The 21,339-nt window shown below is 40.9% G+C and overlaps 1 protein-coding gene across 6 annotated transcripts in view; it reads right to left on the reverse strand.

Moving 5' to 3' along the window:
• Positions 1-9,076: 9,076 nt before the first annotated feature.
• The window catches only part of HTT (huntingtin), a 222,910-nt gene continuing 210,647 nt past the window's right edge, over positions 9,077-21,339 (reverse strand). For 3 of the 6 annotated variants that reach the window (XM_074229870.1, XM_074229868.1, XM_074229867.1), the window contains one exon: positions 9,077-21,150. In XM_074229870.1, the coding sequence (XP_074085971.1) occupies positions 20,937-21,150 (214 nt within the window). In that variant the 3' untranslated portion in view covers positions 9,077-20,936. The remainder of the gene's footprint in view (positions 21,151-21,339) is intronic. The other 3 variants (XM_074229872.1, XM_074229869.1, XM_074229871.1) reach the window with 1 other exon arrangement.

A 21,339-nucleotide genomic window follows, 5' to 3' on the forward strand; every position in this document is an offset into this window, starting at 1 on the left:
ATAGATCACTGTCACTCTAGAGGGAAGGCTTTAAGAGACGGGAATCTTGATCTGTCCTTGTCCCGTATCCAGTATTCTTAATCAATGACTTGTTGAAGGTATAGACAGAATGGTTATCAGATCTGCTGATGACATAAAGCTAAAACAGCTAATACACAATGACTAGATCCTTATAGACAGGAACATTGGGCTGAAGGACTCAATCAAAAAAGGAGGTTTTAATGAGGATGAATGAGTGGGAGAAGAATCAGACTGACCCTAGAAAGCAGAACCAAGAATAATGGAGTGGAGGTTCTATGAAGGCACCTTTCAATTTGCTGTAACACTTGTTGCTGTTTATCCCTTGCTCTCAAAGTGAATCAAGATGTTTGAAGAGGAATTCATAACCTGCAAGTGAACTGGATTAAATGAGGGAAGGCTGTGCACAGTCACCAGCCTCACCTTCTCTGTCCAGTGGCCAGTTATGGATCAGAATGACTAAAGATGGCCCTGGATGCAGTGGAAGATCCTAGCCTTTTTAAGAGGTCTTTTTCTTGTTTGGTTTTGCAAGGCAATGGGGTTAAGCGACTTGTCCAAGGTCATACAACTAGGTAATTTTTAAGTGTCTGAGGCTGGATTTGAACTCACTGAGCCACTTAGCTGTCCCAAGGTCTTTAACAAGTCTCAGTTTGACTTAGGCAATGACCATTCAGTGAATTAGGTTATGTAAGGAGACAGAAAATGACCTATTTTTCCTAGTTAAAATAAAAAAAAATCAATCTAGAAGAGGAAGACCCTCAGGGTTAGACAGATTCTATAGCTATTTATTTACATTTGGAGTTGGAGCCAATCAGAGCCCAGTGACCCAGTCTGAGATCCACTTATGACCAATCAATGAGAGCCAGAGTGATTTGCATTTAAAGCATGGTCCTTAAGAAAGAAATCTAGCCCCCAAGATATCTTGCAAGGTTTCAGCAAACAAAATTTGCATTCCTCTGGAGGAAAGTAAAAGAGTTAACTCAAAGGGGGAAAATCTTAGGCGAAAGGGAATGAGTTCCCCATCATTGAAGGCAGCTTGCCAGGAATGCTATATAAAAGATGCTGATCTCAGTGGTCTCTAAGGTGCCTTACCCTTCTGAAGATCTATGAAAAAAGAAAACTGCAGCACAGGATAAGACCAAGAGAATGAATCTTTTGTTGAGAGGTCAACTTTTCCCTGTATCTTCAAGGAGGTGATGCCAAGCCCTGGAAGAAGATTGGGGGCAATAAGGCGAGATGTTCTTGGAAGATGCCCAGTTGGAGCAGTTTTTTTCTAGGGCACAGGCTGGTCCCCTTCAGAATCAGTGGGTACCAAAGCAGCTGGTTGTCAGCCTTCATCTAGAAAAACAGATTTTAACTTAAAGCTTCTTAAAAAGCCATGGATGGATGACACCTGCTGGTGGAATATTCTATTGCATGTCCACATTTCATCCCTAAATCCAAGGCTGCATAAAATCAAAAAATCAAATTCTAGAGTTTAGAAGGACGTTAAAATTACCCTTCTTTTAAGGTCCAGCTCAGTTGCTACCCACTCCAAGGGGCCTCCTCTGATCTCTTAGCTGACAGTGATCTCACAGGATCAGAGATTCTTGTTAGGAAGGAAACTTAGAAGTCATGTAGTAAAATACCTCCACTTTAAAGAGGAACACCCTGAGGCCCAGAGAGATGAAGAGGTCTGCCCAGGGTTACACAGCCACTGAATGGCAAGGATAGAACTCAGCTAGATCCCTGGATTCCTCTTTCCATCACACCACATCCATATCACCTCCCTTTGAAATATTCTTCACCTTGTAGTACCTTTCCTTTAAAGTCAAGTGCCAATATAATCAGGAGGACCTGAGTTCAAAATCTGATTTTCCTAGCTGTGTAACCCTGGGCCTCAGTTTCCTCATCTGTAAAATGAGTTTGGAGAAGGAAATGGCCAACCACTCTAAGTGTATCTTTGCCAAGAAAACTCCAAATGGGGTCACAGAGAATCGAATACAACTGAAACAACTCAACAACATTGAAGAGAAACGCATTACTTTTCCAGACAGCTCATTCAACTTTGGGATAGCTCTCATTGTTAGAAAGTGGGTTTCTTTTTTTGCGGGGGGGGGGGGGGGGGAGGTTGCAAAGCAATAGGATTAGGTGGCTTGCCCAAAGTCATACAGTTGTGTAATTGTTAAGTGTCTGCAGTAAAACTTGAACTTAGGTCCTTCTGACTCCAGTGTTCTATCCACTGTGCCCACCTACCCAACCAGAAAGTGCTTTAGATGTCAAGCCGAAATTTTCCTCTTGGCAACTGCAACCCATTGAGTGCTGGTGTTGCCTCTGGGACTAAGGTGAACAAGCCATTCTATCCCCTCTACCCGCCTCCAAAGATAGCCCCTCAAATTCCTGGATACAGCCTGTATGTATTTCCAACACCACACAAGTTCCCCAGGCTTCACCCCCCCCCCCCCAGTTCCTCTTGACTTTTTTTTCCTGGTCTCATAATGAGCTCACAATCCACTAAAATCTCCAGATGTTTCTTATTCTGTCTATTTGATCTTATACTTGTAAAACTAATTTAAAAACAACAAACCTATAGGTAAAAATTTAAAACTTAAAACATTTTAACCCTTTGTTTCCTTGTAACCATGGAGCTCCCATTCATTTAATTTAGAAGGCTACATTGTAAAGACAGAAAAATTATAGGCTTACAGTTTCATATAATTATACTTGCAGGAAATACATAAAACTTTAACAAACTTTATTATGTCTTTAAAAAACTATATGTAGACTTTACATTTAAAGGGGTGGCTAAAAGGATTGTTACCATTTCCTTAATTCCTTCTCATTTCAGGATAAGCCTCTATTTGTGGAAGTAATCCTGGAGGAGATTTGCCACCAGAATCCCATCCCCTCCCACCTCTAGCAACTTTAAAAGAAGACCTATAAAAGAAAGAAGTTCTCGCTGCCACAATCCTTGGCACCATCAAATGGTCAACATCATAAATAGATATGGCCTCATCAATGAAAATAATATTAAAGAAAATGTTCTTTCTCCACATCATGAGGACCACGAGGTCTTTCCATCTGACTTGCAGCTGAAACCCTCTCAATATGCTTTCTCCCCCTACTAAGAAGGTGGGCACCTGGAGGAAAAGGATTGACTTGCTTCATTTATTCACTTCATTCACACTCGGCTAATACCAAATTAGATAACAAGTCCTGTAGATGTTTACCTTCACATCATAGATTCAGACCATATCATGCCCCTACTAAAAAAATGTCAATAGCTCCCTAATTGCCATTAGGATAAATTACAAATTCCTTAGCCTTTAGCTTTTATAGCCTTCCTGAATTTCCACTTATCCTTCTAGACTTTTTACATATACTCTTCAGTCCAGTGCAACTCACCTGCTGTTACCTGCATAACACATTTCTGATTTCCTCCATCACTGTCTATTCCCCATCTGTGGAAGGCACTCATGGAGGTAGGACTGAGCCCTGGGTGCTAGAGAGATTAGCTTTTTAAAGGACAGTTTGCGGGAGAAGAAGAGGTTAAAGGGTAGTTTGGGACCAGATTATGAAGGGTGGCTAGGACCAGGCTGAAGAACATAAGGAGAAATAGTGGGATGGAAAGCACTTTGACTTGGGAAGGAGGGATCTCAAAGTTCTCTCAGTTCTACCACTTCTTCGTGCCCTGGGATAAGTCATTTTTTTCATCAAATCTCAGTATTGTTATCTGGAAAGTTAGGGGTTAAACTAGATCATTTTTGAAGACCCTCTGCAATCTATAATCCCCAAGGTGGAATCAGCAAACTTCAGCCTAAGGGTCAGATCTGGAATTGGATTTAAAATGTAAACATTATTCTTAGCTTGAAAGATGAACATAAAGAAGAGGGAGGGTGGAGAGAGAAGGGGGAAGATATCTGGCCCATGGGCCAAAGTTTGTTGGCCCCTGCTAAGGTTTCTTTCTGCTCTGTCATTCTATGACTATCATATGAGCAATAAGAGCCACTGGAGATTTTTGGTAGGATTGGGAATAATGGATGAACTGAGAATTCTTATCCTTACCACAGTGTCCAAGCTGTTTGTCCTGGTCAAAGGATTCAGGATTTCCTGAGGGCTGTGGTTCTACCCCAAACTGTTTCCTAAAGAGTGGCTCTCCTTTCCATTGAAGAAAAAATGCTTTCTGCATTCCAACCCTGCCAACTCCATCACCAAAACCCTTCACACACAGAGCTGACCCCCATGGCAAGGACATGCAAAGAACTCAGAAAATCCCACGTCTCTAGAATGAACTGAAATGACATTGAAGAAATTGGCTGAGGGCATCTTCCCTCCTCCCCAAGTATTGAGTGACCTCCCCCAGCAAAGCTCCCCATCATGCGCCTCAACCCTTTAAGGTTTTGCTGAGCTAGGACTCATCTGAAAAACTAATTCACATTAAGGTCTCATATTGGTTTTATGTGTATATGCATACCCCAATTCTGCATAGAAGTTGATTCTCTGAATTGAGATTTCTTTGAGAGAGGGTTTTATATCTTTTTCAGTCTAGATCTGTGATTTCGCTGGTATAGGAAACTCTAGGTAAGGAAGTGAAGAAACTCCCTTTACCAATGCATACTGGGAACTTACTTCAATGTGCAGTCATGGGTGTCATGGGGTAACTTTCAAATTAAAGTGAACTTACCCAGGGTCCCATGACAATATGTGTTAATCTATAATTGAACCAGTATTAGAATCAATAGCACTTAAAACAGTCCTGGAATATAATGAGCACTTCATAAATGTTAGCTGACAGATGACTTAGTGGCTTGGGATCCTGGAGGGAGGGTCTTTTATTAAGTGACAAAAACAAAGCCTTCTCCCATGTAATGGTAGAATTTTAGACCCTGTGAGAGAATATTTTAAGCACCTACTATATGTAGAACAGTTTATTGAGAACAAGAAACTTCCCTCAACAAATCACAACAGAAAGTTAATGGCCACTTGATCAGTATGTGCAGAGACTGTATGGAAGAGGCATGGTACCTGTACAGGAAAGAATATTGGATTTGGAATTAGAGGAACTGAGTGTGAATCTTGGCTGTGCTACTTACTCTTTATGTGACCTTTGGCAAGATGCCTCAGCTCTCTAGGCTTTCATCTCCCATCCATAAAATGAGGGTTTGTACTACATAACCTCTGAACTTCTTAATCTTTGAGCCTGTGATGCCAGGATAGGATTGGTTTCAAGGGCTTTGGAAAATATGAGCATAGTTATGAGTTACTATGAGAATGAATGTTGGTGTAGTGCAAAGAAAATGGACTGGGAGGCAGCAGGAAGCCTGGGTTCCTGATGCAGGCTGTTGGTGTGACTTTGGACAAGTCACCTGCCTTCAGGTCTCAGTTTGTGAGCAGGGGTAGTCTTCTAAATGCATGTTTGCATTTTTCTTTCGGACTTGAATAGATTGAAAAAGCAGAGATTGGTAGAGAGCCACACTAGCAAAGATGCCAAAGAAATTTAAGATTTGCCAGCCTCTCCCATGATTACCAGTGGTTTATCAGACTCAAAAGTTGCCTAAGGCCTCTTCTGACAGAAGTTAATTTTCGTATGATGGACAGAGTCTTCTATATGGTATGATGGAAGGGAAGGAAAACCATGAAGCCCCATCACAACCACATCTCAGTCCTATCAGTCTGCAGTAACACTTGAAATTTGACTCTTGGAGATTATTTTATTAAATTAAAATGCCAATCTGTATGTATGTATGTATGTATGTGTGTGTGTGTGTGTGTGTGTGTGTGTGTATGTGTGTGTGTGTGTGTGAGTGAATGGTATAGTTGTAGCAAGGAGGCAGCTATGAAGCAGTCACCTTGGAGGGTACCATGGATCCCATGGCCAATACATATGAATCCTATAATTGGACCAGTACCAGCATTAAAGATAATAATAAGGGGGTAAATGGAAGAGTAGAGCAGTTATGTAATGGAGGATAAGTCAGGATTCATTAGAGGAGAGGAGTCATGGGCAGGCAAGTGAGAAGAAAAATGGGGTCATGGTCATATTCCAATTTTTGATATTGTCTCTCTTGGGGCATGGGATGGACAATAGGAGAAAATGAATGCTGTTATCTCAGGAATTGCCTGCCCCTGGCTCACCCATTCCAGTTACAGAGAACCAGAGGGCAAAGGTGCAGCCTACTGGGTGTCCTTGCAAAGGCTCAGACTTATTGGTTCAACAGAAGCACAATGGACAACCAGCATGTAAGAGCAGGGGAAAGAGCAGGAAGGAGCTTGGGACCTGGGGAGCTATCAGTATCTGTAATACCTGAGACTAAGGGCTGAGGACTCTGTTGGGACACATGAGGCAGAAAGGCTCAATGACAGGAATAATTCTAACCCATCTGGGAACAGGGAAAAAACCCACTGTGTGTAGGAGCCAGATTGGAGGGAGGGGTGACGAAAAGCTTGAAGGTGGGATGCAGGGTTGGATTTTAGATTGGCTACCTGTGTATGGTATCTTAGCTTTTGCTATCATGTGATCTTTGGTAAGCCAATTCTCTCTAGGACCTAGTTTTCTAAAGAGTGTTGGAGTAGATGAACTCTAAATCCTGTGCCCTAACATTTACTAGCTCTGTGAATCTGGTTGAGTCACTCTCTGAATCTCAGTTTCCTCAATTGTAAAGTGGGGATATTTCCTGCCTGCCCCTCCCCCCCCAAAATTACTATTATAGAAAGGATGGAGTTATAGTAGAGAGGGCCTATGGTGGCAGGCCGAGGAAGAGAATTGATCTCTTGGGTAATTGCATAGAACTGCAGCTTTAGAAGCAGGGTAGTGACATGGTTGGATGAGAGTTTGAAGAATGTTAATCTGGTATTATGGGGAAGATGGGGAGGTACTAGATCAAGGAGACTGGCTGAGGTTATCAACGATCTTGCCTAGCTTTGGAAGGTAGTCAAAAATGGAGATGGGATGACAAAGTTACAAGAACCCTAATGCCAAGGTCTAAGATTTTTTTTCCCTTCTTCATCTTTGTAATGCAAAATATGTCTAGCATAGTGCACTGTAAATATTAAGTCCTTTATAAATATTTGATGATTAAGATAACTTATTTTGGTGAGGCTGAAGAAGAAAAGGAAAGAAGTATAGTATGGCCCCTACTTCCATATGGGATTTTGAAATTTCTGAGTTGAATGTCACTCTTATCCCCATAAGCTAGTAGCCTGGTTAGTATCCATGACAACTTGGGCAGTACTCTGCTCATAGTAGGTCTTTAGTTAGCATTTACTGAATTGAAGAGAATCGTATTTTGGCATCCCTTGCGAGCCACTAATAGAAATAAGGCCTGCTGTTGGCAAGGTGCCTCAGTAGGTACCCAATCCCTGAGCCAGCACTGCAAGGTGAGGAAGGAGAATATCTGGAATCTCTCTGAGGAGGCAAAACACATGCCTAGGCAACCAAGAGGCAAAGGGATGTAATGAATAGAGAACTGGGCTTGGGGTCAAGAAAAACTGGATTCATTGGAAATATGTTAAACATGATTGTACCTGGACAGCCTATAGGGATTGCTTACTGCCATAGGGATAGGGGAAGGTAAGGGAATGTGGTAGAAAAATGTGGAACTCAAAATCTTGCAAAAAGATGAATGTTAGGGGTGGCTAGGTGGCGTAGTGGATAAAGCACCGACATTGGAGTCAGGAGTACCTGGGTTCAATAATAATTACCTAGCTGTGTGGCCTTGGGCAAGCCACTTAACCCTGTTTGCCTTGCAAGAAAACCTAAAAAAATACAAAAGATGAATGTTGAAAACTACCTTTGCATATATAAGGGGAAAAATAAAACAATTTAAAAGAATTTAATTCAGATCTCACCTCAGACACCTAAAAGACGTATGATCCTGGGCTTGTTTCCTCACTTGTAAACTGAGCAGATTGAACTCAATGAGGACTAAGATTTCTTCTGGTTCTACGTCTATATGAGCCTATGAACATACAATCGGGTGGAAGCCAAAGAGCACAGAACCAGAATTGTATAAGAAAGTGATTATATGGAGGCAGCATCCCTATAGTAAAAGCTGGTTATGGTCACATAAGCCCTATTGATGATATAGGGCTTGAGTAGCCATGTTAATGTGTTGAGCATCTAAAAACCCTTCCCATGGACTTTACTGGATGTCTTTACACTGAGTAGAAAATGGGTATTTGATGTTCTTGAATAACTACACTTAAAATTAGAAAAGGAAGTCCTATTGCTGAGAGCTGATTACGGAGGAACTAGACATGCTGGACAGACAGGAAGAACCTGGTGGTTTATACCTTCCCTGGATGGGGGAAATGATTAGGGATTTTGGTCCTCTGATTGGACAAGCCATAAGGAAGAGAAAACAATAAACAATAAATGGCCTCATAATTTTCTAATCTGTTTAATTACATTAACTACAAGTCAAGATTTGTGGTGGTGGAAAAAAATCTTGGAATTGCCCGATAAAGCTTTTCAGGGAAGGAAATGGCAATTAACAGGAAGGAAAGTGACTGACTGGAAAAGATGTTCATTTATCAAGATTGTAGGAAAAGGCTATGAAATATCAAAAACATGTAGGAAAAACATGTAATAATAGGGAAGACAAATTTTTTAAAAGATCTATTTTTTAAAAATACTAGGTTATGCTACACTAACCTCTACAAAACTGGCATACAATGGATATGACTTAATAGATTTTTCCATAACATTTCATAAAGTCTTTCATCATACGCTTATGGAAAAGAGGTGGGGTGACACTAGATGATAAGTGCGATTACACCGATTTGCAACTAACTGAATGGCTAAACCCAAAATGTAATCATTCATCAAACGTTTGATATTTACTTTGATCTCAATGTATAGCAGATGGAAGGGAAGGGAGGAGGGTGGTAGAAAAATGTGGAACTCAAAAGCTTTTAAAAGAATGAATGTTGGGGCGGCTAGGTGGCGTAGTGGATAAAGCACCGGCCTTGGAGTCAGGAGTACCTGGGTTCAAATCCAGTCTCAGACACTTAATAATTACCTAGCTGTGTGGCCTTGGGCAAGCCACTTAACCCCATTTGCCTTGCAAAAACCTAAAAAAAAAAAGAAAAAAAAGAATGAATGTTAAAAACTATCTTTGCATGTAATTGGAAAAATAAAAAATAAAATAAATAAAAAGGACACGTTTGAAGGAAAAAAAGAGAAAAAGTGGTCTTTTAGGGCAGTGACTCAGGGACATATTCATGGTCCTGTGCTAATACTTTTACCCTTGACCTGCATAACAGTATATAGCATGTTGATCAAATTTATAGAAGACACAAAACACCAGGAGAGAGACCTTATTTGCTGGATAATAGTCAAGGTGCAAAAAGATCTCAGTAAGTTAGATCACTGAGTCAAGTCTAATAAGAAGAAAACTAATAGGAATATTTAAGATTTTAAGTTAAAAAAAACCCACTTAACTAATTAGCATAAGATGCATGAGACTTGACTAGATATCATTTCTCTAAAAAAAAAATCTTAGAATTTTAGTGGACTACAGATTTGCTATGAGTCAAGGCAAAGAGGCAAATGTAATGTTAGGTTACAGTCAAAGAGAGGACAGTATCTGTTCTGCTCTTCCCTCATTTGGAATCTGGGCATGACAGTTGATGAAGGACACCCAGTGTATGTATAGTGTTTAGAGAACAGTGAAGGGCCTCAGATTCAATTCATATGAGGATGAGCTGAAAGAACTGGGCATAGTTAACCCCAAGAAGAATGGGGAGAGGGGCCAAGAAGCCCCTCCGGAGACAGCATTGCAACCTTCAAGAAGTTTTGAAGTGCTGTCATGGAGGAGAGGGTCCCTTACATACAGAACTTGAAACAAAATGAGGATGTTGTAGGGAAGCAAATTTAGAATTAATGAAGATGAAGAGAGTTGACTTGGGAGACAAGGCCTCCACCTAAAGTGTCTTCTGGCTATCCCTAGTGGATGCCAAAGAGATGATTTTTAGAACCCCTCCAACTCTGAGAATCTGTAGAACAATGAATTTGGAGTCAGAAGGCCTGGGTTCAAATACTAGCCATCTTGCTCACAACCTGGGTGAATCATTTTTACTATTAGGATTTCATATAAATCCTCCGTAAAAGGAAAGACTTGAATAGATTGTCTAAGGTTCACCTCACTTTTTAAATCAATGCAAACAATAAAAACATTTAGAATAAAACATTAAATGATGATTTAGAAATAGTCCCCTACAGATGTCTGAAGAAGAGAACTCACTGTGGTCAGGGAAGTCATCTATAATTAGTTAGCAAACATTTATTTTTATTTATTCATTTATTTTTGCAAGGAAATCAGGTTAAGTGGCTTGCCCAAGGCCACACAGCTAGGTAATTATTATAAGTGTCTGAGGCCACATTTGAACTCAGGTACTCCTGACTCCAGGGCTGGTGCTCTATCTACTGCACCACCTAGCCACCCCAAGCAAACATTTATTAAATATATACTATATATCAGGCCCTGTGGATACAGGGAATACAAAGACAGAAAGAAGATAGCCCCTGCCTTCAAGGAATTTACATTGTCAGTAATATGAAATAAATAGCTAATAAATAAATGGAGGGGAGGCAAGGGGGGGCATTAAAGAGGTGTTGAGCTATAAAGAAAACTATGTATTCCAAAATGTGGAAGTGAAGAGGGAAGGGCATTCTAGGCTTAGGAGATACCCATACAAAGGTAAAGAGGTGAGAAATGGAATCCCACCTTATACAGGATGCTTTTCTTGGTTCTGCTCCATCCCCACCTTCTACCCTCTTCTGCCATTGTCTTCTGATATTTATAATGTATGTACTTTGTGTCCCTTATTAGAAAGAAGGCTTTGGGGGGCAAAGACTATGTATTTGTCTTTATGACCCTAGTATTTAGCACAGTGCTACAAAATAGTAAGAGGTTAGCAATTGTTTGATGACTGAGGAACTGTGAGAAGAACCAGGTTGGATGACTTATACCACATGTGACAGGGAAGAATGTACTTAGAAAGGTTGGTTGGAATCAAGTTGAAAATTCTAAAACAGATCCTAGACAAAATAAGGACTCAATGAAGTTTACTAAACAAGGGGTGAGAGACCTGTGCTTTAGAGGGGGAAAAAACCACTTGGGTAAAATTGTCTGGATTTTGGGACAATTAGGCAGCTCAGTGGATAGAGTATGGGGCCTAGAGGCAAGAAGATGAGTTCAAGCATAACCTTAAACACTTACTAGCTGGGCAAGTCATTTAACCTGTTTGCCTCACTCTACTGGAGAAGAAAATAGCAAACCACTTCAGTTCCTTGCCAAGAAAACCCGACCAGTATTGTGCTATGGTCCTTAGGGACATGAAGAGTCAATTCAACTACTGAACATGGAACAATGGGTTGGAGATGGAAGAGAGAAAGCCATTGTCATGATAGTCTTTATGAGAGATGATGATGACCTAAAGTAGGTTAGAAGCCAGGAATGGGGTAGAAGTTTGGCAGCTGATGGGCAGGGCAAGAGATTGAATTATTGAACATGGTTCTGGGGTTGCAAACCTGAGAAGGATGGTAGTTCTTTTGGCAGAAATAGGGACGTTTAGAAGAGGGACGGGTTCAGAAATAAGGAAATGAGTCACTTTTGTCACTTAGTTTAAGATGTCCAACAGATGCTCAGGTCAAGATGTCCAAAAAACTAATGAAATGGAAATCAGATGGGTTAGACACAACTAGATGAAGAGAAGGAAACCGGAGGGAGGTCACCAAGCTCCCCTTTTCTCAGGCAACTGCAGTGGGTCAGGGGCTCTATAAGCAGAAACTTGTAGTCCCCTCTCCTCCCAGTAGCATGCACAGGGAGGGTCACCTTACCTTGGCACAGCTGCATGACTGTGGCTGCTGCCAACACTAACCAACTGGTAGAGAGGGGTCTCTGGGCTTAAGCATCCGGCAGGACCTGATTGGAAGAAGAACAGCTAATCACACAGTAGGGCTTGCCCCTCTCTGGGACCATATGCTCTCAGTGCAAAGTAGAGGAATACATATTCAAGAGTATTGTCCTGGTGCTGCTATTAATGATTAGAGCTAGACATATCACCTGAGACTCAGTCTTCCCATCTGAAAATTATCTTGTCTAGGTGCAAAATGCTAAGTTCTTTCCTTAGTAATTGATGCCATCATTTGGCAGGTTGACAATGAAAACTTCTTAGTTTGGCATTCAAGACATTCCACAATCTCTGTTGCTGCTAACTTGGTTGTGTTCCTTTGCATCACTTCCCTTCATTCTTCATACCCCTCTTATGCCAGGGATGGCCACCTGCCCCTTCCTCCCCTTCCCTCTCTGTTGAAATTCTGCCCAACTTTTAAAACCCTCCTTCAAATGCCACCTCCTCTTAGGAAGTACATCTTCCTCAATTATGCTTGGGCTATAATGACCTTTTCGTCTTTGTATTTATATGTATTTAGTATGTATTACAGATATTCAGCTTTATTTCTTAACTCCCTCTAGACTGTAAGCTTCCTATTAGTGTTTTTTTCTAAACTTTTTGCTTTTTCCCATAAAAAAGTACGATACTTTGCAATTAGATGTAATAGTGGCCTAATAAACGCTGAATTGGTCATTCAGGTATATACTGCTTTTAACGTGGAACAACCTCCTAACTATCCTAGAAGGTAGGGTATGATATAATCTCTTTTATAGATAAACAGGATCTGAGAGGTTAAGGGACTTGCCCAGATCACACAGTAGTGTCTCAGATGGGATTGTGACCTAGTTCTCCAGGTTTCACACCCAGAATTCTAAGGAGGCAACCTGATAAAACTTTCTTTCACTAGAAAGGAATATTCTGGTTAAATGAGATAGCTGGTTAACTAGGACAATTATTTTAAGTATCTAAGACTTCCTAATGAGTCTTTTATCTAGTGAACCAGGGTGAAATGAGAATCCAGTAGGGCCTCAGAACCACGATGATGCTTGTGGATTTTCCCTGTCAAGGTCTATGATTCAGATGGAGAAGGGAGAATTCTGGGATTATGGCTTTAAAAACCTAGACAGAACAATTGGAGCAGCTGTTTATATAGTTACAAGGCACTTAATACACATTAATAGCTTCTGTTTATGGAGTAATTACAGAGCACTTTACATATCTTGTAGTTACAAAGCACTTTAGCTCTTCTCACTTGGTCCTCCCAATGAGGGCAGCACAATTCTCTTAAATGTGACAGACTCCTAAATCATGGATGGGCTGCTGTCTATATTACTTAAGAAATCATTGCTCTTCTTGTAAGACTACAAGAGCAGGGAAATTCAAAAAGATTTTGATGTGTTACAGAGTATTGGATCAAATCTAATACCTAAGTTTTTTTACTTTGTTTTATGACTAGGCAGTAGAGTCAAGTGACTTGCCCAAGGTCACACAGCTAGGGAATAATTAAGTGTCTGAGACTGGATTTGAACTAAGGTCCTTGTGACTCCAGGACTGGTGCTCTATCCACTGTCTCCAATCAAATCTAATAAAATGTGATAAATGTAGTTGGGTTAAAAAAAAACCCAACTTCACAATACAAGATGGAGAAGACACAGCTAAGTAGCCAACTGTTTGAACAAGATCAACTGTTTAATGGACTGCATTTGAATTAGTGGATTCAATCTTAGGCTACCTTAAGAGAGTTCCCATATTTTTTCCTTCATCTGATGCTCCTTCTCAGTCTCTTGATAAACTGTCATTGACTTCTTGCCTCCTAAGTGTGGACACCTTTCAAATCTCTGTAATGGACTTCTCTTCTTTTTCTCTTGATAATTCAATGATCTCTCATAGGTTCAAGTTTCTCAAGACAGACAACTCAAATCTTTTTTTATCCTATACCACAATTCCAGGCCTGCATTAATGACTGTATGCTGGACAGCTCAATATCCTGCAAATATCTCAAACTCAACATGCCCCAAACAGAATTCCTATTTTCCCATATTTCTTCTAAGTTTATCCATTTCAGTCAATGTCACAATCATTTCCGACTCTCTTCCTACTCTTTCCTCTCTTCCTCCATTCGGCTACCAAGGCTCATTGATACCATCTCTCCATCTCTTTCTTCCACTCCCTTCTCCCCAACTCACATATCCTCTAAGCCAGTTTAGGCTCCTCTCACTATTCAAGGGAACTATTGTAATAGCTTCCTTACATTGCTTCTAGCTTCTCCTTTTCTCTTATCCACCTACCCTGCAAAACAAAAATCTAACCGTCATTCTATTTTAAAGTCTTTTGGGGTTCCCTATTGCTTCCAGGAAAAAAGACAAGCTCCCTAGATCTGGCTCTTAAAATCCTTCCCACGTGGACTCCCAGGAACTCTAGCTTTCTTTCATGAAATCTCTATTCCTACTGAACCTGGCTTGCAAATTGTTGTCCAGAATCGATTCCCTCCACTGTCTCATTGCCTTTGGTTTCTGAGATCTGATCCCCCACACCTGGGTACTCCCTCCTCACCTCTGCCTCAAGGATCCCTGGCTTTAAGGCGTTTGCGCCACCACCTCTAAGGGACCTTCCCTGCTATCCAGTCTAGATGCCTCTAGACTGCTAGGCCCATTTCACTCTTGCCCCGTGTATCCTTTGTCCAGGACCCTTCACAGAGCAGTATTTGTTGAAATGAATCTTGCTTTTTAAAATGGGAAGGAACCTTAAGAATCATCTCATTTAACCTCATTTTTAGATGACATGAAGGCTTGAGTGGTTAAGGGACTTACCTAAGGTCACAATCACAAACCAGTAAACAAAGTAGATCTCCAAAGTGACATAACAGGGTGTAGTGGAGTCAACAGGACGACTTCTCTACATTTTTACCAGCCATGTAAATCCTTAATTCTTGCTTAAAGCAGGGGACCTGAATAAACCAAGGCCATGGGTTTCTTACCCAGGTTTCAGAGAGGAAAAAAAAATCAGTTCCATGGCCAACAAGCCCCAGGAACTCAAGTCCACTGCTAGGAAAACACTTCAAAGAGCATATCATATTGATCATGGACTTCTGTCCAGTACGAAGTACTGCTCCCAAGTTTATCATTACGAAAATATTCAGCTGTCAATCACTAGAGTGGCCTGGTGGGAATCATTTCCCTATTCAGGGTGGAAACAGATGGTCCAAGCACAAAGACACTCCAGTAAAGGCATGTCTTTATGGGTCACTGCTTAAGCAGGCATCCACCATAGGTGGATTTAGGTGTTGAAATTACTCTAGTACCACATAAGAAAATGAGGCAGAACTGTCCATTCTCATAGACTTAAAAAAAGTCTTTCTGACCTCAGATGTTCCAAGGGGCCATGTCAGAACCTTCTTTCCTCAAGCAAAATCAAAACCCTTAAACTTGAAAATATAACTATAATTTAGGGCTGTGGCTGGAGTTGGGAGATATCACTTAATGATTTTCACCTAGTCAAAAGCATTTGGAGATGGATGGGTTCTAAGAGACTGTCTTGTTCTGAGGAAAGACCTGGTGACCCAAGAGGGAAAATGACATAAAACTCATTTTCTCAGGATTCTACTTAAATAAGCTTACCAGTCTTGCCATCCCCTTTCCCGGGAACTAGGCCAGGCAGCTTCTCTTTCCATCCTACTTCAAGAAGAGGTGTGCCCAGGCCAAGGAAATCTGTAGCCCTTTAATGATACCATCCATCTCAGCCTGGAACCTAAAGGTGGCTCCCTTCTGTTCCTGTGGCATACCAGTCCTTTCAGACCTCCTTGGCCCTTCTCCCATATGCACAACATGGGCCAAACGTGGCAATGAAAAAAAGTACAAAATGACTTGAGCTCTCCTTATAATTAAATTAAGATGTCAACTTAACCATAAGAGCTTTTGCAACTTGTGTCTTTTGGGCAGTTAGACCACCCACAGTTTAATTTTCAATTAACCTAATGAAAAGCATAACAGCTGGCATAATAGCCTTGGAACAGTCTTCAGCTTCCAATACTGTAAAAAGGCTATCTTTACCTGTAAATAGATTCTTTCTACCTCTTCTTGTCGAAATGGAAATTGTTTCAGTTCTATTTTGGTGCCAAATTATTCCAATCAAAATTACTTACAAAGAAATACAGATAATTTATTGCCCAAGTTCACCTCCAGACACACTGAGGAAACTTTCAAAAAAAAACTGCAGAGAAGCAAAGTTCTACATTGATTTGAAATAACTGGAGTAAGCCTCTTACAGCAACAATTTAAATTTTATTCTCTTTTCATTGAATGTGCAATATTTTCAGCAGTTTTCAAAATGTGAACATATGTCTAAATTCAATATTTTCTCTATTTAGTGGGCATAGCTACATGTATGTCAGGGCTCCAGGCTTCACCCATCATAGCCCTCTTAGTTTTGAGGATGGCGATGATACAGAATGTGGATGGTTAGATAGTGATGTAGGAGCTTCTGCCCGTCAGGTTGTTTTGTCAACTGGTAGGCAAAAGTTGATGGGAATAGAAAGAGGCCCATACACACAAGCAGCAGATGAAAAAGGGTAAAAACATCTCACAGAGACTGCCTTCCAACCCGACAGGTTCCTCTCAGAGCAATGCTATTGGTGGATTCCATCCTTCTCAGAGCTGAGGGGAGGGGTTCTAGCTCCTTGAGTCACCCTCCTGCTGACTAAAAGGCAAAATTTCCTTCTTGGGTAAGAACAACTTGTGAGCAACAGCCCGTCTCAAGGACATTTAAAAAGTGGTAAAAGACCTTTGTGGGACCTACCTTCTCCAAGTCACCTGGGCAGGTAGCAGATGGAATTCCTGCCTCAGCCCCACTCTCCTTCCACTCTCCTATCTCAGCTCAGGTTCCACCAGCTGGGAGATGTCAACATTTCAGTTTCCCATCTTAACCACATCAACATTCCAAATTCAAAATGGCCAGCCCACCTAATGGCTTAGAATAGTCCTTGGTCATCTCCCCTCCCCCAGCATTAGTCCTAATACAAAGTAAAGCTAGTGCCTCCCAGAGCTACATTCCAGCTGACTGGAACAGTCAGTGATATTTTTTTTTCCAGGCATGTTGCATAGTAGGGACCTTCAAAACCAAAGGCATTTTATTCATAAAGGGGATGTGGGAGTAAGGAAGAGGGGAGAGAAGGTACAGAAAAGATATGAAACTTAATGACTGTGAGTTAAAAGATATTGCTATATTTATAATTCATTACACCTGAGCACATTTCTCAGTTCAGGAAACATACCACCCATGACATGATTTTTACCAGTGTCATGTTGCTACATAATATGGTATGAAGTTAGGTTCGTGTGGATACCTTGGTAGAAAGGGCTTTCTCAATACAATAGATTCTCAAGACTATGGGATGACTAATTAAATGATTTTAGATGGATTTTGGGTTCAGCCATAGCACTATGCTCCAGATTCCCTTTAGACAATGGTGGGAAGCTTTTCATGCTCATCTTATTCTCTATAAAGAATGGATTTGCCAACATAAAGGAGAAAGGGGGAAAGTGGGTGGGTGTGGGGGAAAGAGAATGTATTTGCAATTATTTGGAAGTAACAATAAGAAATATCACAAATAAGCAGGGTCACAATGGAAAGGAAGGGATGTCCCTTGCTAACAGGTACATTTACTTCTGCCCTATTCTACTTAGCTCCCAATATACTGTATTTCTCAATATTTTCCATAGGAAAAAGGAAAGAAATATTGTGAGATAAATGATTTTAACTAAAACTTATTCTGATTGAATATTCTTCCAAAGACGATTTGTCAGGCTGTTTTCCCCCAAGTAGTTTTTAATATAAAATTAAGTCCCACTTTTCTAATAGCTGCTCAGTTATATACAATTTAGTTTTATACAGCAGATAAAAGGAGCTTCTGCTTCATAGCTCTAAGATAAAACAAAAGAGTACACGATGGTTGGACTCATCTTTCTATGTGTATTTAGGGATATTCAAAAATTACACTTCTTCCCATGGACTTAAGCCATACTGCTTATGGGTCTTTTTATTGGTGTTTTTAGTGCTACTGATGAAAACAATGGTTCAAGAACTATTGTGAATGGTCTAATCCTTAATTCTGTCAGAAAAAAGAACAAAGTCAATTACTGTACAGAATGGGCACATACAGTTTTAATATCAATTGGGAGAAAAGTTCTAAATTGCATATACTTCAAAAATCACCAATGTTATTAAGGGAGAATTTAAATATTTAAGTCGGTATGAATGTTGAGTTCTATACTTTTTGAATGAGGAAGCAGTGATCAAACATGAAGGGCCCCAAAGATTCATAAGCCTTCTTTCCTAGAACTTTGCCAATATTCATAATTAATATGACTTTTCACAACCACTTAGCATTGGCTTTTTATGGAGAAGGCCTGTCTGCCAAGTGGGAGACCAAAACTAACAAGGGAGAAACGATTCCCCTGCCTTAAGGGTAGCTGTTAAAACTAAAAGGGGGAAAAACATAATTCCCCACACAACACTTAATAGTATCCCCTGCAAAACCATGCACCTCCATCATTATCCATTGTTGCCACACACAGGAAAACATCACAAGCCTTGATTTCATAAAGATGTTTCCCTGTGAGGGGAAAAGCCTCCTATTAGGCACAAGAAGGGTTTGAATGTTATTCTTTTTCGACCCTTTAAAGGAAGAGAGGCTTCCCTCCTTCAATTGTCAAACTAGGTTAAGGGGCAGTTAGTACCCCTTGTGTTCCAATAGAAGGGAGCTCTTTTGGGAGGATGAGAAGGATGAGGATGGCACTCTCCAAGAGTCCATTTTGTAGGTTTCTGAGACAGTTTCTGTCTGAATCTCTCTCAGCTTATGAAAATACAGAGCTTGTAAGCAGAGTCCTTTATATGGTCTTGCAACTATTAAATGTTGTTTCAGGGCATAATACTATGAGGTTAACTAGAAAAAGGTGCTCTAAGGAAGATTTTCTTCTTCCCCAAAACTTTCAAAAATAGATTATGATACTACTTCCATTTAACCTGCAAAACATATAAAATAACTAATTGGGTCCAGGGGGGTTAGGACACAGCAGGAATGAGTAGGACTAGTCATGAGGAACATACTTTGCCTCAAATAGAGAAAAATATCAGTATACTCCTCAGGTATACCTCAAATACACCACTTATCTTTACAAATAAAAATAACAATTATAAAAGAAATCACAACTCCAAATCTCCAATTCTACACCAAGTCGGTAAATCCTACATTCACTCTGAATAAAATGACATGGCTATTATGGCCATGAAAAGAAATCTGGTCCAAGTAAGATAAAATGGATTTATTCTAAATAAGCAGCCAGACTGATTAACTTCCCCACCCCACAAAACTCAGATCATTCATGAACAATTACTGTGTCTAGTCTTTGTGGATAATCTCTTTGGCTCATTACTTTGGTGCTGGCTTTCAATAAAGTCCAAATCCCTACTTTACTCCTCAAACCATACAAAACAAATTGAAAATATTCCTGTGGTTACATTTGTACAAGGTCTAAAACGTGCCTAGATGATGATGATGATGACAGGAAATGGTAAACAAGAAAGTTTGTCCTTCCCTAAAGGTGCTCAGAAAAAGTGAAATAAAGATTTCAATATAGCAAGGCCACTAGGAGACAAGACAGACCTATCCTAAAGAAGTAAGATTGCCTTGATACTGGTGAGTACCCACACCCTGAGATGGAAAACAGATCGTTAATTATATGATAAAACCCATGAGAAGAAGGCAAAGTCCCAATACTGAGTGTGCTTGAACCATTTAAGGGAACTTAAGATAACGACTGCACTTATCCAAGTGGATGTTTGCCACCACTATTAAAAAGTAACAGAACAAGACAGTTACTAGAAGGCTGGGGGGGGGGGGGGTTTAGAGAGTCACTTTTGTGTAAAGAAAACTGGGTCAAAGGAAAATATCAAGAGCAGCTGCTATGTCCTGAAAAAGTTCCATTAAGCTCAGATGCTTAATGTGTGTGTGTGTGTGTGTGTGTGTACTCATGAGATGCAGGGACAATGATTTTGAATGACCTGAATGCAGAACTCTGAACACAAACTCAGGTTTCACTTGTGTCCACATAGAAGGCAGGTGAGAAGGCGACCTGAAATGTGACTTTATGTTAGGATGGGTGAAAAATGAAGGAGAGAAGATGCCCCAGGGAGAAAGGAGGGGCACTCCAGGAGCAGGAAAGACATTCAGGCGAGTGGCTTCAGATCATTTCAAAGTACAGCACGTCATGCAGTACAGATTTTACAATTGTACATACTTTTTACATGGATATAGAAATATTTAAGTTAAAATTAATCTCTTTACTGATATACTCAAATTTTAAATCCTGAGAAGAAAAAAGGAAAAATGGATCATGGCTGTGTGGGGGCCAGACCCCCTCCCTCAGGGCCCCCCACGCCACATACCACAGTCTACCAAAGTCCAAGAGACAGGGATTACATGCTGGGAGTGTTAATCAGGGAGCTGGGATTTCCTTTTTCCTTTCTGCTTGAGAGAGACATTAGGAAATACTTTCTAAAGCTTGATTACACCGGATAACAGCTACACAGAAATGCGAAAGTGTCCAGTGTCAATAAATAACCTGCATGAAGGAGGTGTCACTGTCAAAGCATCAGGATCGACTGCGACCCAGGGACAAGAAACAAGAACACTTAGAAAAATATAGAAACCCCTGGTTGCTTTGCATCGAGCACTCGCCATCTCGGACAGAGTCAACAGAAGCAGCTGCTGTGGCTCTGCTGTTTGTTTCTGTAAAACTCGGTCTGAGTCCCAAGCACGAGCCGAGGCGCATGAATGACGTGCGCTGGCCACGGCCGCCCTGCCGCCCACGAGGGCTCCATCAGCGTGTGGAAGGGCTGTGGCCCCGGCCAAGAAGGCTCAGGAAACCCTCAAATCCACTGCCTCTGCTTGGCCTCTCCCAACTCCCATCCGGGGTGAAACCAGGGTCCTCAGGCTCCTCCTGCCCAAGCGGCCGGGCCCCGCACTGTCCGGCTCCATGGACCTTTCAACATGTCGCAATCTTGTGGACATTTTGCAAACAAGTCAGCAGCCGGTGGTAGGGATTTCCTGGAGATGCCACCACCTCAAACACAGACTGAAAGGCCCTGCGATCTAGCTCCTCATCTATCTGGTGCCTATAAAAGTCTACGGCCACCAGACAGAAAAGATTAATGTCCACTTGCTCCGACTTCCCCATTCTGCTGATGATGTGTGGAAGACTGGGAAAGGAGTTAAGGGCATATATTATAAGGAAAAAAGGAAAACAATGTGAAGGTTCAAAGTCTGACATTCTCCACCCACTGGAATTCTTTTCCAACCAGAAGAGCTAAAAGTGGATTGATTCCCTCAGGCGGTAGCTTCTGAGGGAAACATCAGCTAATCCAGGAGAAGGAAAACACATTTGATGA

The sequence above is a fragment of the Macrotis lagotis genome, chromosome 3 (assembly GCF_037893015.1).
Source record: "Macrotis lagotis isolate mMagLag1 chromosome 3, bilby.v1.9.chrom.fasta, whole genome shotgun sequence".
NCBI lineage: Eukaryota > Metazoa > Chordata > Mammalia > Peramelemorphia > Peramelidae > Macrotis > Macrotis lagotis.